Consider the following 25,061-nt stretch of genomic DNA (forward strand, 5'->3'; position numbering starts at 1 on the left):
AAAGCAGAAACTGATGTAGCTCACAATCTTAGCATACGTTGCAAGCAATATATACCACTTCAAACAGTCATGGCTCCCCCCAGAGCATCCTTTGAATGGTAGTTTTGGGCCAAGAGGTGTTGAGAGAAACCCACACACTCTCACCCCAGAACTTCATTTCCCAAATTTCCCTGGAAAGAGGGATTGATTGTTAAACTGAAGGAACAGGATACCCAAACCTGACTGTGCAGTCACCCGAACTGGGCCCCAAATTTCCCCCAAATTTCCCTGATTCTTCAGGGATCCATTAGCTAAAATCTACTAGCTTGAGCTGTATAAGACAAACTTAGCTGCATAAACAAAGCCTTCTCCTTTATCAGTCCATGAAGGCTTAATGGATGGCCTTGTCAGTTCCGAGTGGAGACAGGATGGTCTTATCTTACCGGTTGTAACTATCCTGACCACGCTGACGCACAGACCTTGCAAGACAGGCCTGCGTCAGCCCCCATGCTCGGGATTGGTGCCAGGAGCCCTAAGATAAGAGTACAGGAACATGCTCAAGGATGCAAACTTATGAGGTTGAATTCCTGGGGAGCGGGGGAAAGGGGACTTGAGGGGAATATAAGCTGTATGCATCTGCTTTTAGGTGTGCTTGCTTGTGACTGATCACGCAGTGCCTTTCTGCTATCCTAGGAAGCAGAAATAATCTCTTTCTCTGAACCAACCCTCGGTGTCCATTGACTCCTCCCTCCCTCCTGGGAGCAACACTCATCCAACCCATGGGAAAGGTCTAAAAGGCTACAAAACCACCCTGGGAATTGTAGCTCGATGAAGGTAGTGAAAGTTTCCTAACAACTCTCGCCATTCTTAACAAACTACCACTCCCAGAATCCTTTGGTGGAAGCCATGACAGTCTAAAGAATGTGTTAAACATATGCTGAGGCCTATTTGCGCCTCCTTTCTCTCATAGCCGGACAGCCAGACTCACCCACCCCACCCCCATCCTGTAGCTAAGGCAAGTGAACAATCGCCATCACTTTGCAGCTTTTCCAGTGCAGGATCAAAAGATCACAAGGCCTGAAGAACAGAAACCCTTCTTGGGATGTCTGAGAAACCATTATAGTCAAACGAAATCGCAGGCAGGATTTGAATCACGAGCAGCAGATGGAAAATGACAATAAATGTAATAAGATATTACAGTGGTACCTCAGGTTACAGACGCTTCAGGTTACGGATGCTTCAGGTTACAGACCCTGCTAACCCAGAAATAGTACCTCAGGTTAAGAACTTTGCTTCAGGATGAGAACAGAAATTGTGCAGCAGCAGCGGGAGGCCCCATTAGCTAAAGTGGTACCTCAGGTTAAGAACAGTTTCAGGTTAAGAACAGACCTCCGGAACGAATTAAGTTTTTAACCCGAGGTTCTGCTGTATTAGATATGGACAAATAATGCGACAGAATATTTGTGGGAATAAAAACACCGCGGAGGTAAGGGTGAGAAGTCGCCTTGTTTATTTTGTAAGAGAAGCGTATATTGAATTTGAAGTCAATGTATTCAAGTCTTCAAAATTGAATATATATATATATATATATATCAACAACACAAGACGTCCCCTGAGCTGTCTCCCAAGAACCAAGTCAAAGGAAAACCAGACAGATCCCTCTGAAAGAGCATCTGTATCCATCAACTCCCCCGCGGACCTTGTTTTGGAAGGGAAGAAGCTCATTCATTACGTCTACAGGACAGCATGATACATTTGATTTCAGAGTCCCTTTAATGTAAAAGTAATGGATAGGATCAAAGCTGCTCTTTTCCTGCCAAGCACCACGGCCAAACACAGTGGCAAGGTCTCCTCCCCCCAGCTCAATTCCTCCCCCCTTCCTTCATTGCCACTCTGGCATGATTGAAGGTGCAAAGCTCTGCTCACTTAGAAACCAGTGGCACCTAAATTCCAGCGCTGAGCAGCTGCAGAGGCCTGGAAGCACAACTGACCTGTCCGGTTCCTCAGGGTTGCCAACGCGGTGCCCACGGGTGTCCGGATGCCCACCAGCATCTCTTACAGTGCCTGTGAAAGGTGTCAGTCAATACCCCTTCAAAAATCAGTAAGGAGAGCCTGTGTTTCCTGTGGCAGTGAGTTCCATAGTTTAACTATGCACTGGACCTGAGCACAATAGCAACTCTCCCCTCCTGCGGTTTTCAGCAGCCGGTACTGCTCATAACCATAATTCAGAGCTTTGACAAGAGTAGGTCCCTTTTACTCTTAAAGTGTTAACGCTGCCAGATACAAAGTGCAAAAAGTGTCTCCAGTTTTGATTCAGTAAAAAGGAGGAGGAAGACGGATTCCGTGAAATTTAGGAGCCTCTCAAATACATTGTGCTCCTCCTGGGGCCGACGTGGCCTTTCCCCTTGCTCCGCCCGCCTCTATCAGGGTAGCCAACATGGTGCTGTCCATTTGATTTGAGTCCTATACTGTCAGAACAATCACCGAGAACCCATAATGCCTGTGGGCTGCCTCTGCTATGATATGCCTCTGAACGGTGGCGTAGCGTGGGGGGTGCAGGGGGGGCCAGCCGCACCGGGCGCAACATTTGGGGGGGCGCTTGCACTCGCAGCTCTCTGCCCCTACCTGGCTCACTTACTCTCTCTCACTGCAGTGCTGGCTGTGCGAATCCGATCCGAGCTGCCGGGTCGCCGCCCACTGTGGAGGGGGAGGGTGCCAGGCGTGCGTTGCAGTGTGGAGCGGAGAGCGAGCGAGGGAGGGACTATCTGGGGGGGGGACAGTGCAGCGGCCGCCCAGCACAGCGCTCAGCGCGGGAGAGAACCACACCCGACCAGCCCAGGCAGCAGCAAGAAGAAGCTGGCAGCAGCGGCAGGTTAGGGGTTAGGGGCGCAAATTACTTGCCTTGCCCCGGGTGCTGACAACCCACGCTACGCCGCTGCCTCTGAATATCAATTGCTGGGAGACCCAAGTGGCTGTTGCGCTCAGATCCTTCCCACAGAGGCACCTGATTGGTCCCTGTAGGAAAGAGGATGACGGGCAAGATATGCCTTTGGCCTGATCCAGACCGGCGAGGCTCATACTTTGCATCTGCCAGATAGTATGAGGCAGGCAGCTGGCCTGGTCAAAACAGGGAGAATAATAATAATAATTTATTATTTATACCCCATCCATCTGGCTGAGTTTCCCCAGTCACTCTGGACAGCTCCCAGTCAAGTGTTAAAAACAATACAGCATTAAATATTACAAACTTCCCTAAACAGGGCTGCCTTCAGACGTCTTTTAAAAATAGATAACTTCTTATTTCCTTGACATCTGATGGGAGGGTGTTCCGCAGGGCGGGTGCCACTACCGAGAAGGCCCTCTGCCTGGTTCCCTGTAACCTCACTTCTTGCAGCGAGGGAACCGCCAGAAGGCCCTCGGCGCTGGACCTCAGTGTCCGGACTGGATGATGGGGGTGGAGACGCTCCTTCAGGTATACTGGACCGAAGCCGTTTAGGGCTTTAAATGTCAGAATACATGGCTAAGCCCCTAAATTTTGAGGCTGCACCTTTCTCCGACATTTTTTGTTGATGTTAATTTTGGAAGATGCCGGACACATCATGGTTGATCACACGAATCACATTTTGGGCTAGCCTTTGGGAACAGACCTGAACTCAGTGGCGTAGAAAGGTCAGGTGGGACCCGGTGCGGAAAATTTCTTTTCATCCCCGCCCCCATTGAATTTTTAAATTTTATTTATGTTTTGCCTGCAAAAATGGTTTGGCTTTATTTCATATTTTTTTGCGGAACCAAAGTTGCTTTTTTTGCACAGCCAGAGCACGCCAAAGCCGCAGCGTCTCTCACAGACGTTGACTGCTGCACAGCATTTTGTCACCCCCCTTGGAGGTCACACCCGGGGCGGACCGCACTAACTGCATCCACCTTGCTCTGCCTCTGCCTGAACTGCTCATCTGAACCTGAAATATTTGCTTCTATGAGACATTTCCAGCATGCTGGGAACACAGCTGTCAAATTACAGATTTGAAAATAAGGGATCAGCAGCCAAAATAAGGGATTTTTCAGACACAGGTATATTCAACTTCTGAACCGCTCCAAGCCAAAGGCAGAAAGCCCAGGCAGCAGGCAAATGAAGCCTCAAGCGGTGGTTCCCACAGCGCAGCAACCCGGCAAAGGGGATGCAGCAAGGAAAACCACCGTCACCTCTCCGCTGGGAAGCGCTGAGCAAAGGCGAGTCCCTAGGCAATGCGGCCGATTTGATCAGCACAAGGCATGCAAGCTCCACCACCACCCACTCGTTCTTAAGACTCCTTATTGGGTGAGCAACACAGCCAAGCAACACAGTTGGAGCCTCCCTCCTCCCTGGCCGGCAGGGAGGGAGGGAGAGGAGCCTCGAAAATAAGGGATCAGCAGCCAAAATAAGGGATTTTCCAAGCACAGCTATGTTCAGCTTCTGAGCCCCAAAGGCAGAAAGCCCAGCCAGCAGCCAAACGAAGCCTCAAGCGGTGGTTCCCACAGCGCAGCAACCCGGCAAAGGGGATGCAGCAAGGAAAACCACTGTCACCTCTTTGCTGGGAAGCGCTGAGCAAAGGCAAGTCCCCAGGCAACGCAGCCAATTTGATCAGCACAAGGCATGCAAGCTCCACCCCCCAGTCGTTCTTAGATTCCTTATTGGATGAGCAACGCAGCCAAGCAACACAGCTGGAGCCTCCCTCCTCCCTGGCCGGCAGGGAGGGAGGGAGAGGAGCTGCTTCATTTGAAACCTGGGAAATTTAAGGGACATCATCAATAAAGGACAGCAGTGGACAGCGCCGGGATAAGGGACTTTCCTGCCAAATAAGGGACGGTTGACAGCTATGGCTGGGAATCTTCCCCTTGCTCCCATCTAAAACTAAACACACAGACACACAAATCTTGGAAGCCACTCGCACAAGCTGTAGCGGCACCCGCTGCCTTGGACGGATTTTAAAGAGGATTAAGACTATTGATGGCTGTGTTCTTTCCCTCCCCTACAAGTTGCTGGGTATCCCAAGTGAAGAAAGAGGCTGCCACACTCCAGTCCTGCTGTCTGACTTCCCATTGGGGCAGCTGGTTGGCCAACGTGAGGACAGGATGCTGCGCTAGATGGGCCCCCTTTTGGCGCTGAGCCTGCAAGGCTCTCAAGTTTGTTGTATGAATCCCGCCCCCCACCCCGCTGTCTTTTAGAAACATCTCTAGCCCACTTGAGCCTGCTGAAGTGGAGGGGGGCCTTCATTCCAAAGCTCGCTGCCTCCTAGGTTATCTTTTGGAGGTTCTGTTGCCATGGGAACAGAGCGAGGATGCCAGCCGCATCCCTCCTGGGTACCACACAGAGTGTGCAGCGGTGATCTGGTCCCTGCCAGACTCTGCCTGGGCAAGGTGGAGAGAGAGACAGAAAGGGAGAAAGCTTCTTCCAAAAAGCAAACACGCAAACAAACAACCCCAGAAACGAACCTTTGCAGAGAAACAGCCAGAGATTGTTAATGTTGGGTAATTACGAGGAAGCGGTTCAGCAAAAAAAGGTGACTCAGCGGAATCTGAGCTGGCTCCTCCAAAAAAACTCTTTCCTCGCTCCAGCTGTGTTGTGTACAAAAGGGGACTTGGATGATTCCCTCAGTGGGACTTTGCTAGCCTTGGCTGCCAAGAGATTTGAAGCAAAGCCAATGGTGTGTGTGTCACTTTAGCTGGAAATGTTCCCCATCAACACAGGAATCAGCAGCTGAGGAAGGGCTGTGGGGAGTATTTTTGACATCTGTGCAACTGACAAACTGGCAACTGCATCCATCCCTCCTCAGGAGAAAAGGGAGGAAGAGTGAGCCTTTGGGGGTAACTTTTAATGGCCGTGGCTTCCCTCAAAGGAGCCTGTGCGAGTTGTCGGCTGTTAAGAGCCCTAACCTCACCGAGCTACAGTTCCCGGTGCCCTGAGCACGCTACAGTTCCTCGGATTCTTCGTGGTTTAAGAGTAGGAATGTATGGTGTGTGGATCTGACCTCCTTCCACTAGTTCAGCGGTTCTCAACCTGTGGGTCCCCAGATGTTGTTGGACTACAACTCCCATCATCCCTGAGCTCTGGCCTTGCTAGCTATGGCTGATGGGAGTTGTAGTTCAACAACATCTGGGGACCCGCGGGTTGAGAAAGGCTGCGTTTGTTAGATTTTCAGATGCTGGCAGATATAATCAAGGCAACAAGCACGAAAGTGCAATCTTATACTCAGAAGTAAAACTCATTGAGTGCAATGGGGCTTACTCCCGGGTAAGTGAATGTAAGATTGCACTTTCAGTCAAGTTTTGCTTGGTTTCTTTTTTACATCAACCTTCGATTCAGAATCTTGAGGACTGGAATCTTAGTTGAGAAAAGGATCGTAACTCCATGGTAGAGCACCTGCGCTGAATGCAGAACATCCCAGGTTTAATCCCCCTGTCTGAAACCCTGGAGAGCTGCTGCCAGTCAGTGTAGGCAGTATGGAGCTTGATGGACACCCCTCCCAAAAATAGAGGGGTGAGATTTCCTCATTTTACAAGAACCATTTGAGGTAGGTCAGGCTGAGACAGCAGAGCCCTCAAGTCACCCAGTGATCTTCCCTTCCCAATTAAAGTCCAAAACGACAACATCATTCAGGACTTACCACAGCAGCAAAATACCATAGTATTTTTTTGTTTTGTTTTGATCTTTATGGTGCCCCAAGGCTCTAATGATCACACCCTACTGACTTACTGATTGATTATTTACATCCATTAGTCGCACCTCAGCAACGCCACTGAGGCAACACACCCAATAAATCAACCCAGAGCAGCATCAAAAAGCACAAAGAATACCATCCCACTTTGCTATAAGATCCAGATTCAGAATAGAGATTTATAAACAATAAAGTGTTATGATTGCTACTAATAGTAGAACAACAATAAAATTGTAAAAACATGAAGGTACCAGGATCAAATCCCCAGAGCCCAGAAGGAAATACGAGAGGGACAGGATGGGAGAGAGCACTAAAAACAATCTCTTGGGACCAAATCTTCATCAGTGTGAAAAGGAGAGACAGAATATTCACATTTATTTATTAAGTATCTGTGGGTGGTGCCAAGCTTAAGTTTTACACAAGAGCAGGCCCATTGAAATGAATGGACCTACCGGTAATTTGATTTATTTCATTTCATTTCACACACACGCATTCACACATCACTTGATTGCAAGAAAACCTCTATAAGTGGTTTTTAAAAATATAAAACATTTAAATTCTAGGGGGGAGGGGGGAAGATATTTAAATACATTCATAAGATTATTCAGATAACCAATAGAAAAAAAGAGAGAGGGGAATTAAACATACAGCCTGCTCCCCCTTCACCGCAAGCAACAATATATTATAGCTGGTGGCTGGCAACAGAATACAATAATATTTAATGTATTAGATCATACTTGCAAACTGGCAGGTAATTATTTTCTACAGTTTTATAGATAACATGCAAGGTTGTTATTATTTTCTAAAACTTCAATTAAGCATTTTTAGAATTAAAATACATACATATAAAAGATCACATGCAGATCGTTACAATAAAAACATCATAACTTCTGGATTTCTGGACAGGCTTTGCTTAAACGGAAATATTTTAAGAAGCACCAAAAAGAGAACAGTGAAAGCGTCTGTCAAGAGGCAGGGAGTTCCACAGGTACTGCCACACTAAAATATGGATTTCTTACACATTTGGAGCACATATTATGTTCCTTAATTTTAATGAGTCTGTTCTGGGTAGCACTAGCACTGGCCACAACCCTGGATTTCTAAGACATCTCATAAAATAAATTTTCCAGGCACCGTACCAGGAAAAATAAAACGTTAATGCGGAGAACAATGCAGCAATTAAACCCTGCAGTAAGCTTTAAAAATCACAAACAACATAAAAGGCAGATATAAAAGACTGGCAGAATAAAGGACAATAAAAAAGGAGCAGCAGCTGAAATCCACATCAAACACAGGAGGCGAAAAACCACAAACTGTAGCAGAGAGAGACCAGAAGACAAGATCTTTAAAGGCTTGGAAGAACAAAGAAGCAAAAGTCTTGGCCGGGTGTTGAAAGACCAACCCAATTAAGGTGACCTTCCTTAGGGATGCCAATATTTACAGGTTAATAAAAAGTCTCTCTCTCCCCACCCCTCCACCCCGGATTTTAGTTAAATTCAGCCTCTGTTTCAAGGATTAGTAGGGACACAACCGTCTCACTTATAACCTTGTCTTTTAATTCCATGCCCATGTTATATCTGCCTATATAAATATGTGCGCATGTGTAGCGTCACGAAGTGGGGCAGCCCTGCAGCTGGAGAGGGCGAAAGGACGGCCCATCTGGTACAGCATCCCGTTTTCATAGTAGCCAAACAGATGCCCTATTGGGGAGTCCGCAGGCACAAAAGCACTCTCCCCATTTTTATTTATTTTTTTAATTAAAGATTTTCTTGTTTTACAGAAGTATGTGTAATGTCTCTCGTATTTTTTCCATGTAACATTTTTACAAATCCGTTTCATTTGTTGAGACATGAGGGGGAGGGGGGAAAAGGGGTGGAGGGGGGGGAGATGGGTGGGGGTGGGGTCGGGTGGCGATGTTTCTATTATGCTTAATGTATGTAGGGTTTGGTGTCAGCATTGCTTGTGCTGTTCACTTGTGTTCCTTTGGTGGTGAGATAGGTTGGGGTTGGCCTAGGGTGTGGTTGTTTGTTTGTGATTGGCTGTGGTGATCTTTGTTTTCGTGTGTGAGTGGGGTGGGTGGGTGTTTTGGATCAGGTAAGCCATATTGATTTGTATGCTGTTGGTGGATTCTTGTCATTGTCTTGTTAGAATGTGTACATGATAAAGGGGAGCCATACCGGGGTAAAGGCGTCTTCTTCTGTTAGAATGACATAGGCTATGAGATTAACCCCACTCAGTGGACCAGAATGTGGTCTAAACGCCCACTAATACGCCCCAGAACCTCACCAAAATGCTGGAGAGGGTGCACCTCCACAGGCACATACCTCCACCTGTGGTGGGAGTGCCCCAAAATCCAACTATTCTGGACAACAGCCACACGAGAAATATGTAAAATAACTAAGCAAGTATTAGACATCACCCCAGAATGGGCCCTACTAAACATCTTCCAAGACAACAACGCCCATTTACACCACAAAGAACTCATAACCCACCTACTTTCAGCAGCCAGAGACACCATAACCAGACACTGGAGAGACCTGTCAGGAGTAAGCATGGACCAATGGTACCAAATAGTATGGGAAACAGCCCTACTAGAAAAATTAACCAATAAACTGAAACTGACACTCTCCCCATAATTCCCTGCAACTGGGTATTCAGAGAGGCATACTGTCTCTGGTAGGGGAGGCCAAACACGAGACGAACCCTGTAGTCTCTTCTAACTCTGCAGTACGTTTCCGAGCACAATTCAAAGTGTTGGTGCTGACCTTTAAAGCCCTAAACGGCCTCGGTCCAGTATATCTGAAGGAGCATCTCCACCCCCATCGTTCTGCCCGGACACTGAGGTCCAGCGCCGAGGGCCTTCTGGCGGTTCCCTCACTGCGAGAAGCCAAGTTACAGGGAACCAGGCAGAGGGCCTTCTCGGTGGTGGCGCCCGCGCTGTGAAACGCCCTCCCACCAGATGTCAAAGAGAACAACAACTACCAGACTTTTAGAAGATATCTGAAGGCAGCCTTGTTTAGGGAGGCTTTTAATGTTTGATGCATTACAGTATTTTAATATTTTTTTGGAAGCCGCCCAGAGAGGCTTGGGAAGCCTAGCCAGATGGGCGGGATATAAATAATAATAATAATAATAATAATAATAATAATTCACCAGTGAACTTCAGTTACACATCCAGTTCAAGAAAAGTTGCCAGCTTTAACCCACTTAAAGTCCCTCCCAAAAAACCTTGGGGGACTCAGCATATTCAGTTGCTTCCTGAATATGCACTGAGCTGAAGTCTCACTCAATTAACACCAAAGATGCGTTAAAATGTATTTGGGGATGCTCCAGAGAGTGGGGTGTGAATCCGGAAAGATACACAGTAGCTCCTTTAATTATCACCTGGCTTAATTTGGAGGAGGCAGGTGAGCAGATGAGAAAACTGAGACAGAAGAACACAAAAAGAAATCAACCTCTGACTTTTTAAAAAAGTGATATTAAATAAGGAGGGAATGCAGGGAACAGAGTCAACCAAAAGGATGGAGTAATTCTCACATTATTAATTATCGTCCTCCTCAAACAGCATCAATACATTTATATCCCAACTTTTCACTCAATAACCCCAAGGTAATGTATATTATTCCGCCCCTTTCCATTTTATCCTCAACAACAAGCCTGTGAGGTAGGTCAGTCGAAGAGACAGTGACAGACCTAAGGTAACCCCAGGGAAGATCTTAGCTCCATGGGAATTTGAACCCTGGTCTCCCCCAGGTCCTAGTCTGACACTCTAACCCAGGCATAGGCCACCTTGGCCCTCCATATGTTTTGGGACTACAATTCCCATCATCCCTGACCACTGGTCCTGTTAGCTAAGGATCATGGGAGTTGTAGTCCTAAAACATCTGGAGGGCTGAGGTTGCCTATGCCTGCTCTAACTGCTGCAAAACACTTCTCATAAGCCCCCCCCCCATGGGCTTTTAACTGGGAAGTCAGACAGGTTAGCCAGCAAGCCTCTGGAACCTGCTTTTATGGGAAGTTTTGCTTTTATTTTATTTTTTTAAAAAAAAATATTTTCCCACACTGTTTTCTTTACAGGTAAAAAGACTTCACTTAAACAACAACACTGAACAGCTGTCAGATGCTCAGCTGAAGATATTGTGGGATTTTTTTAAATAGGAAATGCTGACAGAAAACGAAGGCTGCAGAACGTGGACCTCCAGAGAGGGGAGATGTGGAATGAAAGAACGGATGTTGACCTCTGGAACATCTGGAGTCCAGCATTAGACATCCAGCCCAGATGTATTGTTGTTTAGTCGTTTAGTCGTGTCCGATTCTTCGTGACCCCATGGACCAGAGCACGCCAGGCACTCCTGTCTTCCACTGCCTCCTGCAGTTTGGTCAGACTCATGTTTGTAGCTTCGAGAACACTGTCCCACCATCTCGTCCTCTGTCGTCCCCTTCTCCTTGTGCCCTCCATCTTTCCCAACATCAGGGTCTTTTCCAGGGCGTCTTCTCTTCTCATGAGGTGGTTTGATCTTCTTGCAGTCCATGGGACTCTCAAGAGTCTCCTCCAGCACCAGAATTCAAAAGCATCATTTCTTCGGCGACCAGCCTTCTTTATGGTCCAGCTATCACTTCCATACATCACTACTGGGAAAACCAGAACTTTAACTATGCGGACCTTTGTCGGCAAGGTGATGTCTCTGCTTTTTAAGATGCTGTCTAGGTTTGCATTAACAGATACATTAACTGGAGGTGAAAAGCTCAGCTGGTAGAGCATGCATGCAGACAGACCCGGGTTCAATCTCCAGTGGCAAGTCCTGGTAGCACTGGCAAAGATTCCCTGCCTGGAGAGTTTCTGCCAGTCAGAGCAGACAGTACTAAGCTAGATGGGCTAATGGTCTGATTCAGCATATGGCAGCTTCCTAGGTTCCCAATCACAGTCATGAAGACTGTGATTAGGCAAAGGGACATAGCTCACTGTTACAGCATCTGCTTTGCACGCAGGAGCACATGGGTTCAACTCTCAGCATCTTGAGGTAGGGCTGGGAAAGAGCCCCTGCCTCGTACCCTGGAGAGCTGATGCCAATCAGTGTAGACAATACTGGGCTAGATGGGACAACCACATCTGACCTGGTGTCAAGGAGTGAGGAGCCATGAATTACCATTAAAATTAATGGGCATGACTAAATTGGGTTCGTTAGGCTGTATGTAACATTAGTCGTGCAGAGTGGACCCATCAGATGAATGGGTATAAATTCAGCAGGCTTATTCTGTGTAAAACCAAGGTTGATACAGCCCAATAATTTCAATCTGAGTAGAACTGAGATGGACACAGCCTATTAAGAGATGGTTAGACTGAGTTTAATAATAATAATAATAATAATAATAATAATAATAATGGCTGGTATAATAATAATAATAATAATAATAATAATAATAATAATAATAATAATGGCTGGTTTTCACCAGCCACTCTGGGCAGCTCCCAACAGAATTAATGATTATAATAATTTAAAAAATGATAAAACATGAGACATTAAAAACTTCCCTAAACAGGGCTCTCTTCAGATGTCAGATAGTTGTTTATTTCCTTGACCTCTGATGGGAGGGTGCCACCACCGAGAAGGCCCTCTGCCTGGTTCCCTGTAACCTCACATCTTGCAGGGAGGGAACTGCCAGAAGTCCCTCAGAGCTGGACCTCAGAGTCCAGATGCAGCCCATTAATTTCAATGTGTCTATTCTGAGTAGAATAGAGTTGTGTGCAGCCCATTAATTTCAGCGGGTTTACTCTGAGTAAAGCTGAGTTGGCTGCAGCCCATTGAATGGGAGGCAAGGCCGCCAAAAAAAGCAATCCTGTCCCCCCCCCCTTGAAAAATGTAAATTATTTTTATATCCTCTTTGATAATGTCCAAATGTAATTTCTTTTCTCATCAACTGATGCAGAATGGCTAGAGGGAAAACACAGAAGAAATTTTCAATGCGGCACTAATTATGAGATGGGAAGGGTGTGTGTGGAAATCTAATGCCTGTCTCCTTCTTCCACAGCACAGGTAATTTTGCAATCTGCTAATATGTCCTTCCATCTGCCTTCTTTTCTAAATTAAAAATAAAAACACCAAATGTCTGCAGGGTGGTCCATTGGGGTGACCTGCCCCGAGCTAGAATTCATTGGCTATTGGCTCAGTCTGATTCATCTTTGCCCTTTGCCCTGCACTGGCTCCCGGTGGAGTACAGCGTCAGGTTTAAGGTGCTGGTTTTGACCTTTAAAGCCCTATGCGGCCTAGGACCCTTGTGCCTATGGGACCGCCTCACCTGTTATGCCCCACGGAGGACCTTAAGGTCCATAAATAGCAACACCCTAGAGGTCCCAGGCCCTAAGGAAGTCAGATTAGCCTCAACCAGAACCAGGGCCTTTTCAACACTGGCCCCAGCCTGGTGGAACGCTCTGTCTCATGAGACCCGGGCCCTGCGGGATCTGATTTCTTTCCGCAGGGCCTGTAAGACAGAGTTGTTCCGCCTGGCCTTTGGCTTAGAATCAGTTTGATTCCCTCCCCCTCTTTCTTTTTTCCTTTCTCCTCCTGTGAAGAGGCTGCATCTTAATGTTTTAATGTTGTATTTTAATCTTGTTTTTTAAATTTTATTTTAATCAACTTGTTTTTATGATTGGTTGTTAGCCGCCCAGAGCCCAGTCTTGGCTGGGGAGGGCGGGGTATAAATAAAATTTATTTTTATTATTATTATTATTTGTCACCCTCCTCTCCCGCGTCTGTGTCTGAACTGCTCTCTGCACCAGCTGCTTCCTGCTCACTTAACCCTGTTGCCACTTCATCTTCCAACATCTCTTCCTCCCGGTCTGCCCCCTCTTCTCCCTCTGCCCCCTCACCGTCCCCCCACCACCAACCCCCTGGCTCTGAGCCTTCTTACCCTGGCGGTTCCCTTGGGTGCCTCCCCAGCCAGTGCCACCCACCACTCCTCTCCACCCAAGCCAGCCCATGAAACATGGGCATATATGGGGCAAGGCAGCATTTCAGTTAAGCTAGTCCCAAACCGTTAAGGGCTTTATATACCAACAGCAGCACTTGCAAATGCAAACAGAGCTGGATCCCGCCATTGAGCAAGAATGGTGGACAAGGTGGACTGTTGGGCAAAGGCCTGGGAGACCAGGGTTCAAATTCCCACTTGGCCATGAAACTCACTGGCTGAACAGTCACTTTATCTGTCATCCCAACCTACCTCACAGGGTTCCTGGGAGGATAAAATGAGGAGGATATAAATGCAAGAAATGCAATGCAATAAAATAAAAAGTAAGCAACCTAGCTCAGTTGGGAAGAAGAAGAGGAGGAGGAAGAGGAAGAGGAAGAGGAAGAGGAAGAAGAAGAAGAAGAGGAGGAGGAGGAGGAGTTTGGACTTGATATCCCGCCTTTCACTCCCCTTAAGGAGTCTCAAAGCGGCTAACAATATCCTTTCCCTATATTTTGTTCTGTTGTTGAAATATACATATTTTTTTAAACCAGAAGCATTTTTACTTGGTATTATAGGCCAAGACATTAATAGGCAAGATGTCAAACTGTTCTTATATGCAACAACAGCAGCAAGAGTATTGTTAGCCCAGAAATAGAAGCAAGAAGAAATTCCAACGAAAGAAGAATGGCAGACAAAATTAATGGACTATGCAGAATTGGACAAAATGACAGGAAGGATTCGAAACCAGCAGGACCAGAGATTTGCAGAAGATTGGAAGAAGTATATGAATTATTTGAAGAGCAACTGCAATCAACAAATTACGCTAGTAGGACTACAGGAAGTTTTGTAAGGAGAAATATACGAAGTGTTACAAAGTAGAAAAAGATAGAGATATTGGTTATGAGTTTGAAATGTAATAGGGAAAATAAGAAATGCATACTAAGAGATTAGATTGGAAAATTTTCAGACAGGACTGATGGAAGTAAAAAAAACTTGAATAAGATGTAAAAGTATGTTTAATTATTGTTGAAAATGGTATGTTAAAAAACTAATAAAAAATTATATATACAGTGGTACCTCGGGTTAAGTACTTAATTCGTTCCGGAGGTCCGTTCTTAACCTGTAACTGTTCTTAACCTGAAGCACCACTTTAGCTAATGGGGCCTCCCGCTGCCGCCGCACCACCAGAGCACGATTTCTGTTCTCATCCTGAAGCAAAGTTCTTAACCTGAAGCACTATTTCTGGGTTAGCGGAGTCTGTAACCTGAAGCGTATGTAACCCGAGGTACCACTGTATATAAAAAACCCAATCTCCTTTCCCTTCCTCCCCCACAACAAACACTCTGTGAGGTGATTGAGACTGAGACTTCAAAGAAGTGTGACTAGCCCAAGGTCACCCAGCAGCTGCATGTGGAGGAGCGGAGACGCGAACCCGCTTCCCCAGATTACGAGTCTACTGCTCTTAACCACTACACCACACTGGATCTCTAGAGTTCGGTACCGATAATGCCATTGTTGCAGGTTCAATCCCCTTATGAGACAGATGTGTATTTCAGGGGGTTGGACTAGATCGGGCTTCCTCAACCTCGGTCCTCCAGATGTTTTGAGACTACAATTCCCATCATCCCTGACCACTGGTCCTGCTAGCTAGGGATCATGGGAGTTGTAGGCCAAAAACATTTGGAGGGCCGAGTTTGAGGAGGCCTGGACTAGATGATCCTCGGGATCTCTTCCAACTCTATGATTCTATGAATCAGCCTTGGTTCGATCTGGGCTGTTGATGTAAGCAGCCAATAACACCCAAAGGCTGGACTCTGTCCATGGTGCTGATTCAGCCTCTCAACAGCTGAAGAGGATGCGCAAGGGGCTTTCGAGGCACAATTGGACAATCTCGATTTACTTAGATTTTTAAAAAAGCAAAAACCAAACATATACTGCCATTTTTAGGCCAAAACAGCCCTCTCTCGAAGACAGTCCGCAACGCAAAACCACAATGAAAAGGGTTAAAAGTCAAATGCAACCCACCCACCCGCAGTTCATCTTCCTTATGCAACCTCAGAGTCTGACCAATTTCCAGAAAAAAACCACCCCACCCCCCCGCCGCCCTGGGTTCCACTTCAACAGAAGCAGAAACTGAAGCGACAGTGAACCCATTTGCAGCACCTGCTGTGTTTGAGCAAAAACAGCTCTTCCGAGCTATTTTCCCTTTAAATCAATTTTCATGGTACAAATACCTTGGAACTTTAAAGCAGGGTGGAGGGGAGGAATGAGTGGGGAGAAACAGCAGGGAAAAAAATAAAAAATAAAAACCACACGGGCTTTGTAAGCTGACAAGCCTGTGGCACTTTTGAGGTATGACTAATATATATTTTTTTTCCAGGCGAAATGAAGCGATCTGGTGAGATGGAAAGTTTCATGGCTCCTGGGGACCTGAGAGGGCCTGCGGTCTTGCATCACGCTCTGGGTTTTTGTTACTGGGGGGAGTGGGGGTGGAATAAGGGCAGCAAAAAAAGGGGGGTCGTTTGGAGACGAAGAGGTGGGGAGTCTTTGCCCCAACCCCAGGTGTCACTGGATCCCAGCTACTGTCAGCCCCAGGCAGGAGGGCTGCGCATGGACCCTCTCATGGGCTGGATACATAATAAATAAATAAATAAATAAATAAATAAATAAATAAATAAATAATTTATATTTATACATGAGGATGATGCAGCTGGAGGACTGGCCGAGGACCCAGGAGAGGACTCCTGAGGCATGTGGGGGTCTCTGCCAAGAGTGGGGGCAAATTGCAAGTGAGGATCCTTTCACATCTCCTCTGTTCCCTCCACAGCAGCCCTCCCTCTCTGTCCTTGTCTCTCTCTCCAATTTGTTAGAGCTTCTCTCGAACACAGCGCTTTCAGACACTAGGAGTTGTGTGTGCCTGCCTGCTGTGTGTGCATTTCTCTGGTCCACATCACCTCTCAGGGGGCAGAGACACTTTGCCTGCCACCTTGGTTCTAGGACATTGTCTCCCAAACTCGGGTCTCCACTTGTGTGTTTTTTGGGGGACTACAACTCCCATCATCCTTAGCTAGCAGGTCCAGTGGCCAAGGGTGATGGGATTTGTAGTCCAAAAGCACCCGGAGACCCAAGTTTGGGTCCTGGTCTAGGTAAAGGTAAAGGGACCCCTGACCGTTAGGTCCAGTCACGGCCGACTCTGGGGTTGCAGCACTTATCTCGCTTTATTGGCCGAGGGAGCCGGCGTACAGCCGCTTCTGTCATGGACTAAGCCGCTTCTGGCGAACCAGAGCAGCGCACGGAAACGCCGTTTACCTTCCCGCCAGAGTGGTACCTATTTATCTACTTGCAGTTTGATGAGCTTTTGCCAAAAGAGAAGGGAGCCGACAGTTCCCCCTATGGGGCATAGTGAGAAATTGCAGAAATGCTCTCAGCCTTAAGATAAACTAGCCCAGCTCCTATTTATATATATAGTGGTACCTCTGGTTGTGAACGGGATCGGTTCCGGAGGCCCGTTCGCAACATGAACAGCCTGCAACCTGAAGCACCGTATCTGCGCAGGTGCGATTTGGTGCTTGTGCACATGCACGAAGCATGATCTAGCGCTACTGCGCATGCGTGAGCGGCGAAACCCAGAAGTAACCCTTTCCGGTCCTTCCGGGTCACCATGGGACACAACCTGAAAAAACGTAACATGAAGCAAACCTAACATGAGGTATTACTGTATAGGGTAGTCAGGTGGTGTGACAGCCTCAGATTTGGCCATTAGGGCACCTGCCTTCGCTGTAGCTATATTTAAGATTAAATACTGCATTTCCTGAAGCCCCTCATGCCAGCAGATTGCATTTGTTCCAGCAGTGTGCGGTCAGTGGACTAGGGGGACTAGGCTAGTTCCCTAAATGTTCCCCTCCTCCTGAATTATTATTTTATAAGCAATCCAAATGAAAATATGCTGCTGTTTGATTAACCAAAGCACTGCTACAGTCAATTGCAACATTTTAAGAGAGCAATCCATCTGGCTCACTGACTCAGCTTTGGAGCCCTGGCCAACAATCACCACCAGCAAAGAACACATCCTGCAACACTGGAGAATCTATGCAGTTTTACTTGACTTGCAGAAATGATCCCGGTTGCAGAACAGCACTTTTCTGGGCGCAGAATTTAAAGGGCCTCACAACAGAACATTTTTTTTTAATGCAGTGGCAAGACACAGCTTTGCTATATACCATATTTTTCGCTCTATAAGACGCGCCAGACCACAAGACGCACCTAGTTTTTGGAGGAGCAAAACAAGAAAAAAAATATTCTGAATCTCAGAAGCCAGAACAGCAAGAGGGATCGCTGTGCAGTGAAAGCAGTGATCCCTCTTGCTGTTCTGGCTTCTGAGATAGCTGCGCAGCCTGCATTCGCTCCATAAGACGCACACACATTTCCCCTTACTTTGTAGGAGGGAAAAAGTGAGTCTTATAGAGCTTATAGAGCAAAAAATACGGTAAGTCTGGTCCTCTCCTGATCTGCTCGCTCAGGGTCTCACAAACCACCCTGCCTGCTCAGCTCTCCTTGAAATCTAATACTCCTCTTAGCCTAAGAATCTGCAATCGATGAACTGTTTCTTCAGCTAGAAGCATAAAAAATGAAAATAAACTTAGCAGATCTGGGGAGGGGAAAGAGGTTTAATTCCAGCTCTGCTGCTGCCAGTTGTGTAAACACACACACACATCCTTGCACATAGTAGCTGATGAATTGCGAACCTTTAAGGTGATGAAGTGCTCATAAGATAGATCCTCGGAAGCTATCTCCTGAAGCCAGGTGGCTTATAAATCAAGCACCCTTCTCAGGAGGGGACGCTGATTGATGCCAGAGCAGCGACGCAAGTGCAAATGATGGCCCTCGATAAATAAGAATGCTGCCCTGATCTGCTGCTGAGAAAGGAGATTTTAATGGCTCTATCGAGGATCTGAATGGAATCCCAAACTGCGCCGTAGAGAGATGCTGCTTTGAACGGGACGAGATGGGAAAGCAGATAGCGTCTGCGACTCAGAATGCCACAGAACCCAGGCGTAGTTTCTGCCCATCACAATTTCATGACTCTGAATTTATCAATTAATCAGTGCGGAGGGCCCCCAAAGTGAGTGCCATTCCCTGGGGTGGTGGGATTCCCTAGGGGGCAAGGGGGCAGCAGATGTGCCCCTCCATGTCTGTCGATCACTTATTTGCAATTAACCAGGCTAGAGCCTGGAGCAAAACACGTCCCTCACTTTGTGGCTAAAGTTTTACCGCTCCAGTTGCTTCCAAAGCTATTTTCTTCTCGCCACATTTATTTGTAGTTGCGATTCTGAGTTATGATACGATAATCTTTATTGTCATTGTCCCATACAGAACAACGAAATTGAAAATCTACATCAGACATTCAGAAACCAACAAACCTGCTATCCCAGCTATCCCAGCCTGGTTAGCCCCCTAAAAACTCTGATGCCCCATAATTAAATACGATATACTCCCATCGAGACTACCTTACACTGCGTTTAAAACCAAAATCGCATTTGAATAGAAACTGTTTCTCAGGAGGCTAGTCCTAGTCTGGTCACAAGTCACAAGCTAGCCAGTAATTTTGGTAATTGCAGGCCGTACCGGATCAAGTTCAGTCAATTTTGTTGAATCAATAAAACAGTTTTAATTGGATTTTGAACAAATGTGAAATTCATTGTTACTGTTTCGAATTTTATTGTGTCGTTGTCTTCCATAGTGGGTCTTGCAAGCTGCTATTCTGAATAATGCTTTTTATGGGGTGGGGTAGGGGGCATTGGGAAAGACATCTGAAAGCTGCCCAGTACTGGGAAGCTTTTAACGTTTGACATTTTATTATGTTTTTATATATGCTGGAAGCTGCCCAGAGTGCCCATCTGACTAGATGGACGGGGTATAAAAAACAAAATTATTATTAACCAAGGGGTGCCCCCCAAAAAGTTTGGGAACCACTAACACAGAGGTTCCCTATATCCTTGCTTTTAACAGAAGGAGTAGATTAGGATGTTAGATGTTTCTTTATTGTTCTGTGTTTAATTATTGTTCTGTGTTTAATTAATTATTTACAGCTTTTACTGAGTTGCGATTTCAAGTGATGTCTTCTTCTGTTCTGGATGATCATTAGAATAAGATACTGTATACAGACAGCCTCTTTTATTTGTGGGCAACCTCAGGTGGAATATATTTTCCATGATATGTTGACTTGTCCCTTATACGCAGATCCAACGAGACACTTTCTAAAATCCCTGTTTGTACAAGAAAGCGGGTTCTCTCTGACAGAACGGTTGCATGGGCCGTTGAGTGGCCTTCCTGACCCATAAATTGGCCCCTTTTGCTCTGGTGCCAAAAAATATTAGGGAGGAGGCACTGGTTAAAATTGACATAAATTGTAAGGGGCGATTTGGAGGCCTAACCTGAAACTCAGTTTGTGTAGCTGTGACCGCATCCCTGCTATCGGTTATCTTCCAATATATGGTCTCTGCTTTTATTTGCAAGTGCTTGAGTTATATTTCGAACCGATCATGTGGGTTTGCCATGGCCTTGGGCTAGTACAGTAAATTTATTTTAAAAATAATAAAGCTTTTCACAGGGTAGGGTAGTGAGGACAGGGGATGACTTGATAGAACCAAAGGAGCAGGCAAAAAAGTTTGGGATCCAGAGCTTCCTTATCACTGCTTTTAACAGAAGGGGCAGATTAGGTTGGTAGATGTTTCTTAATTGTTCTGTGATTAGTTATCCCCTCACCTGCCAAGCTGGCTGCGGCGAATGAGAATTGTAGTCCAAGAACATCTGGCAGGTGCCAGTTTTGTGGAAGGCTGGCTGATTCTTTGAATATGCAATTCAAGCTGATTTTATTACATGCTGAATGCCGCCTCGGGAAAACTGTGTGTTTTTGGGAGGCGGCTAAGAAATGTGTTATGTCAAGGGTGGAGAGTGCCTTTTCAGCCTGAGGGCCACAGTTCCTTCTGAGCAAGCTTCCAGAGGCCACATGTCAGTGGTGGGCGGGGCCAGATCGAAAAGTGGGTGGAGCCACAAGCAATCATTTTGTTTTGGTACAGCAGGCTAGTTTCTGCAAACACTCAGAACTGCCCTCCCCACTCTGTATCCTTCCAGGAAACCAAAATGCATTATCAGGGTTCCAGCACACATTCCAGCCAGCCGAAAGCAGCCCACAGGGCGGGCCAGGGCCAGAAAGAGAGGCGCAGAGGGCCACATCAGGCCGGACAAGAACCGTGGTATGATAGCACACACGTACACAAAGAATACATCTTTAAAACTGGCCATTTCCTTGGGGCCACCAGGCGATGGAGCCCTGGGGGTTCCACTCACCTGAGCGTTTTGCGGATCATGTCCTCGTCGGTGATCCCGTAGTACGTCAGGGTTTCGTTCCAAGTCGGATTCAAGGTGTTCCGCAAGGTTTTGGTCCGCAGCTTATTCGCCTGCAGGCAGCAGAAACAAGAGGAGATAACAAAGGATGTGAATATGCCTTGTGCCGGATTGTTAGAAAAATGCAATGCAAAGACTTGCAAACTACCCAGCCTAAAATGAACTTATAATGTCTGGTTTCAATAGACTTTTCAAATGCTTAACTCAGTCTATTAGATAAGTTCATGAAGATACCAACAAAAGGTAAGTTCGGTAATATTCACAATACCGAGAGATGCTAGTAGAGTTGTAGATAGATGTTAATAAAGTTGTAGACAATGAAGTCATTCAGAAATTTGAATGTTAAGTTGTGGGTTGACATAGCAGACGACACAGCAATTTCTCCAAAGCAGCTCTTTATTTTGTAAGCTGGAATAGAACTGACTAGCAAACAGCTCAGCCGGCCTGCTTTTATAGGCAGCCGGCTGTCAACATTGTAGCAACAACAACCCAGAGTTTCCCGTCTAAAATAACTGGTGTGGACCTGAGTGAAAACTATCTACAGTATCCCCCTGCTGGCCCAGGGTGAAACTTCACTACATAACATTGAGGACTAGTACCTTGCTTTATTTTTAAGGGAAGAGCTGTGGCTGCGTGGCAGGGCAGACTTCAGGAAGGCAGACAAACTGACGTCCTTGCAGGACTCAGGAGCCAGCTAGGGGCGATTCCACCAAGTCTCAGGGAAGAGAGAGACCATAAGTGATGAGACTATATTGCAGTTGGCAGGCCTTTAAAATATCCTTAGTTCTTGGCATAATGATTTCTCACTACCATAAAGAGAAATGGCTGCCTTGGCACATTTGGTCCATTTTAAAAAAATAAAAATAAAAATGCAAGCTTTTATTGAGACATGATTGAGAAGCCGCGAAGGAGTGTTTCTTAATGAGGCTGATGTCTTCTTGCTTTCCCCCTTTACTTGCATGATTAAATATTGCCGTTCTGTGTTCTACGCAAGGTTTATAGAGATTAGGGATGTTGAGCGATGGCACTGGAAAGGGAAACAGGAAATATTGGACAGTTCCATCGGAGATGGAGATAGGAGCAGAAATCCTTGCAATTCGCAAGTGTGTTTGCGGTCGGGAGCGGAAATCATAGAAGGAAACAGGAGTGATATTTGCTTTAAAAAGTCTGTGAATGTTACCTAAAAAATTACGTTATTTTCTGTGTTGTTGTTGACACTTCCCTCCCACTGAAATGCAGAAGATAGGCTGCACTGAGCTCCTTGGAGGAAAAGGAGGGTGTAAATGTGAATCACAATTAAAATGGACTAAAACGAAGCATATGCTTCATTGACTGGAGCTGCAATTGCGTGTCGAGACCACGCAGCCGCCCCCTCGTTGGGAGTAACTCACATAAGGACACGGATATTAGGTTTATGTTATTGGGCAAATTTTGGCCACAACTTTATTGAAATTACAGAATGTGAGTGGTATTGGCTTAGGCATTGATTGGACCCGACTATATCTGACTCCTGCCCATTGTGCAGGAAGTCCAGTAAGGGTGAGCCACCGGTAGGGGGAGCCCTGTCAATGCGAACCAACTCAAGCTCCCCCTGGTGTTCCCGTCGGGGTCGTGTCAAGGCCTTAGCCCCCGAGCCAGGCTTCAGACTAGATCAACACCCCCGGATTCCTCTAACAGAATACCCTTAAGCATGGAGGGGCAGGTGATGGCCACACCTCCCCTCCCCCAAACAAGGTCAAACAATGCCTAACTGCAACCCTAACAAAGTTGTGACGATTGCTACGAGGTAGGCGAAAACCAAGTGGCCAGTGCCAATTTGCCAAGCGGAAAAATTCCTACCAGGCCCCTCGGACAACCAAGGCGACCAACCGAAGTCCATAGCAAGGCCATTGCCTAACCTGCAAAATAGGGAGGGAGGGTGGGTGACTGAGGATGCGAGCCAAAGAGGATGTCCTCTGGCTCGCTCCTCCATTTAAACGGCCCCGGCCACGCCCCCCCGGCCACCGGATTGGCTGGCCGGGCTCTGATGTGGCTGAGATCCCCCAGGCAACGGGGGACAGTGTCCCCCGCCCCCGGTGGGGAGTGGGTAGCCACGCGGCCCACCGCAACTCCTCCCCACTGGGAAGTGGAGCGGATTTCTATGCACAACTGCAACAGTTGGAAGCTGGGACTGAAGCTATTCAACTGCCCCTGTGCACATACCTCCTTGGCTTCTATGGGCTGCAGAAATGTCTCCCCAGCCCTGATGTAACTACACCAATACCCACCAACAGCCTCATTTACTTAAAACAGAAATGAAAAGTCCTTCGGTAGCTGGTAACCTTCCTCATCCACCAGGAAGTCTCCCTTTGCCATCAAAGCACAACCCGAGGGGAGAAGCGGTCATTGATTCTGAGTCAAGTTGCATTTTCAATCTCTCCCTCTTCCCTGCACCTCATCCATCTTCTTCTTCCCCTTTCAGGCCCTGAATCCTGACAGATAGCTCTCAACAGAATTTATTTAATTCCGATCTTTCCGGCCTGAGACAGGTCAGCTTCCATCAAGAGTGAAGATGGATGCATCATTTTGCAAGGAGGGGCAGCAGTAGGGGAACCGGCCCACGGGTCCCTCCTCCAGGTAGGGCTTCCCCATTAATTTGCCGCATCAGGAGGACAACCGGACAGAGATCCAATTTCCACTCTAATTGGATGTAAAGCGAGACAGTTCATTCTCCCCGACCAGGCCACTTTTCAAGGTAACGAGCTCTGATGAAATCGATGTATAAGAACTTGTCCACTGAACATTTTTCGGCAGCGGCTTACATTTATCATCTTCACTTGGTGAGGGCTGCATTAGTGGGGAAACTGGGGGGCATTTAGCATGTCAAGTTAATAGCAGGAGCAATAAAAGATGCCGCTCTTGTTACAAGGAAGGATAGCTTCCTCTGTCAAGGAGCTTCCTAAAGTCACGGGCAACATTTGGTTCAAGGCTACAGTCGGGACGGATGAAGATCTGCACATATTTTCAAGTACATTTCTCCCTATATAAATAGAAATGTAACGTGTCATCAGTCTCTGCAGTTCACACGGCCACCAATAGGTGGCCGTGTCAGCTACAGCATGAGGAATGGCAGGCAGTCTCAGGTAATCCTCTTATAAAACCATCCAAGTTAAGAACCTAAGCACATAAAGAAGAGCTTGCTGGATCAGTCCAATGGCTCATCTCGTCCAGCACCCTCTTCTCACAATGGCCAACTTGCTGCCTGTGGGAAACCTGCAATCAGGGTTCAATAAGAAGATTACTCTTCCCTGCTGTGGGGTCCAGCAACAGGCATTCAGGAGCATTGCTGCCTCCAACTATGAAGGCAAAGCATAGCTGTTGTTGTTGTTGTTGTTGTTGTTGTTGTTGTTGTTGTTCAGTCGTTTAGTCATGTCCCACTCTTCGTGACCCCCTGGACCAGAGCACGCCAGGCCCTCCTGTCTTCCACTGCCTCCCGCAATTTGGTCAAACTCATGCTGGTACCTTCGAGAACATTGTCCCACCATCTCGTCCTCTGTCGTCCCCTTCTCCTTGTGCCCTCCATCTTTCCCAACATCAGGGTCTTTTCCAGGCAGTCTTCTCTTCTCATGAGGTGGCCAAAGTCTTGGAGTCTCAGCTTCAGGATCTGTCCTTCCAGTGAGCACTCAGGGCTGATTTCCTTCAGAATGGATCGGTTTGATCTTCTTGCAGTCCATGGGACTCTCAAGAGTCTCCTCCAGCACCATAATTCAAAAGCATCAATTCTTCAGCGATCAGCCTTCTTTATGGTCCAGCTCTCACTTCCATACATCACTACTGGGAAAACCATGGCTTTAACTATACGGACCTTTGTTGGTAAGGTGATGTCTCTGCTTTTTAAGATGCTGTCTAGGTTTGTCAATAGCTACTGGACTCCAACTCCCATCATCCATGCATGGATGGTGGGAATTGGAGTCCTACAACATCTGGAGAGCATCTGGTGGAAGAAAGGCTGGGTTGGGTTGGGATCTTTTAATCAGGGGTGGGGAACCTCTGGCC

At 46.8% G+C, this 25,061-nt stretch overlaps 1 protein-coding gene across 1 annotated transcript in view; it reads right to left on the minus strand.

Moving 5' to 3' along the window:
* Nucleotides 1–25,061, minus strand: part of DOC2B (double C2 domain beta) — a 139,774-nt gene that overhangs the window by 58,100 nt on the left and 56,613 nt on the right. Inside the window, exon 4 of the mRNA XM_081844236.1 lies at nucleotides 20,970–21,079. Within this exon, the coding sequence (XP_081700362.1) occupies nucleotides 20,970–21,079 (110 nt within the window). The remainder of the gene's footprint in view (nucleotides 1–20,969; nucleotides 21,080–25,061) is intronic.

This window comes from Podarcis erhardii, assembly GCF_964252035.2.
Source record: "Podarcis erhardii genome assembly, chromosome: 16".
Taxonomy (NCBI): Eukaryota; Metazoa; Chordata; class Lepidosauria; order Squamata; family Lacertidae; genus Podarcis; species Podarcis erhardii.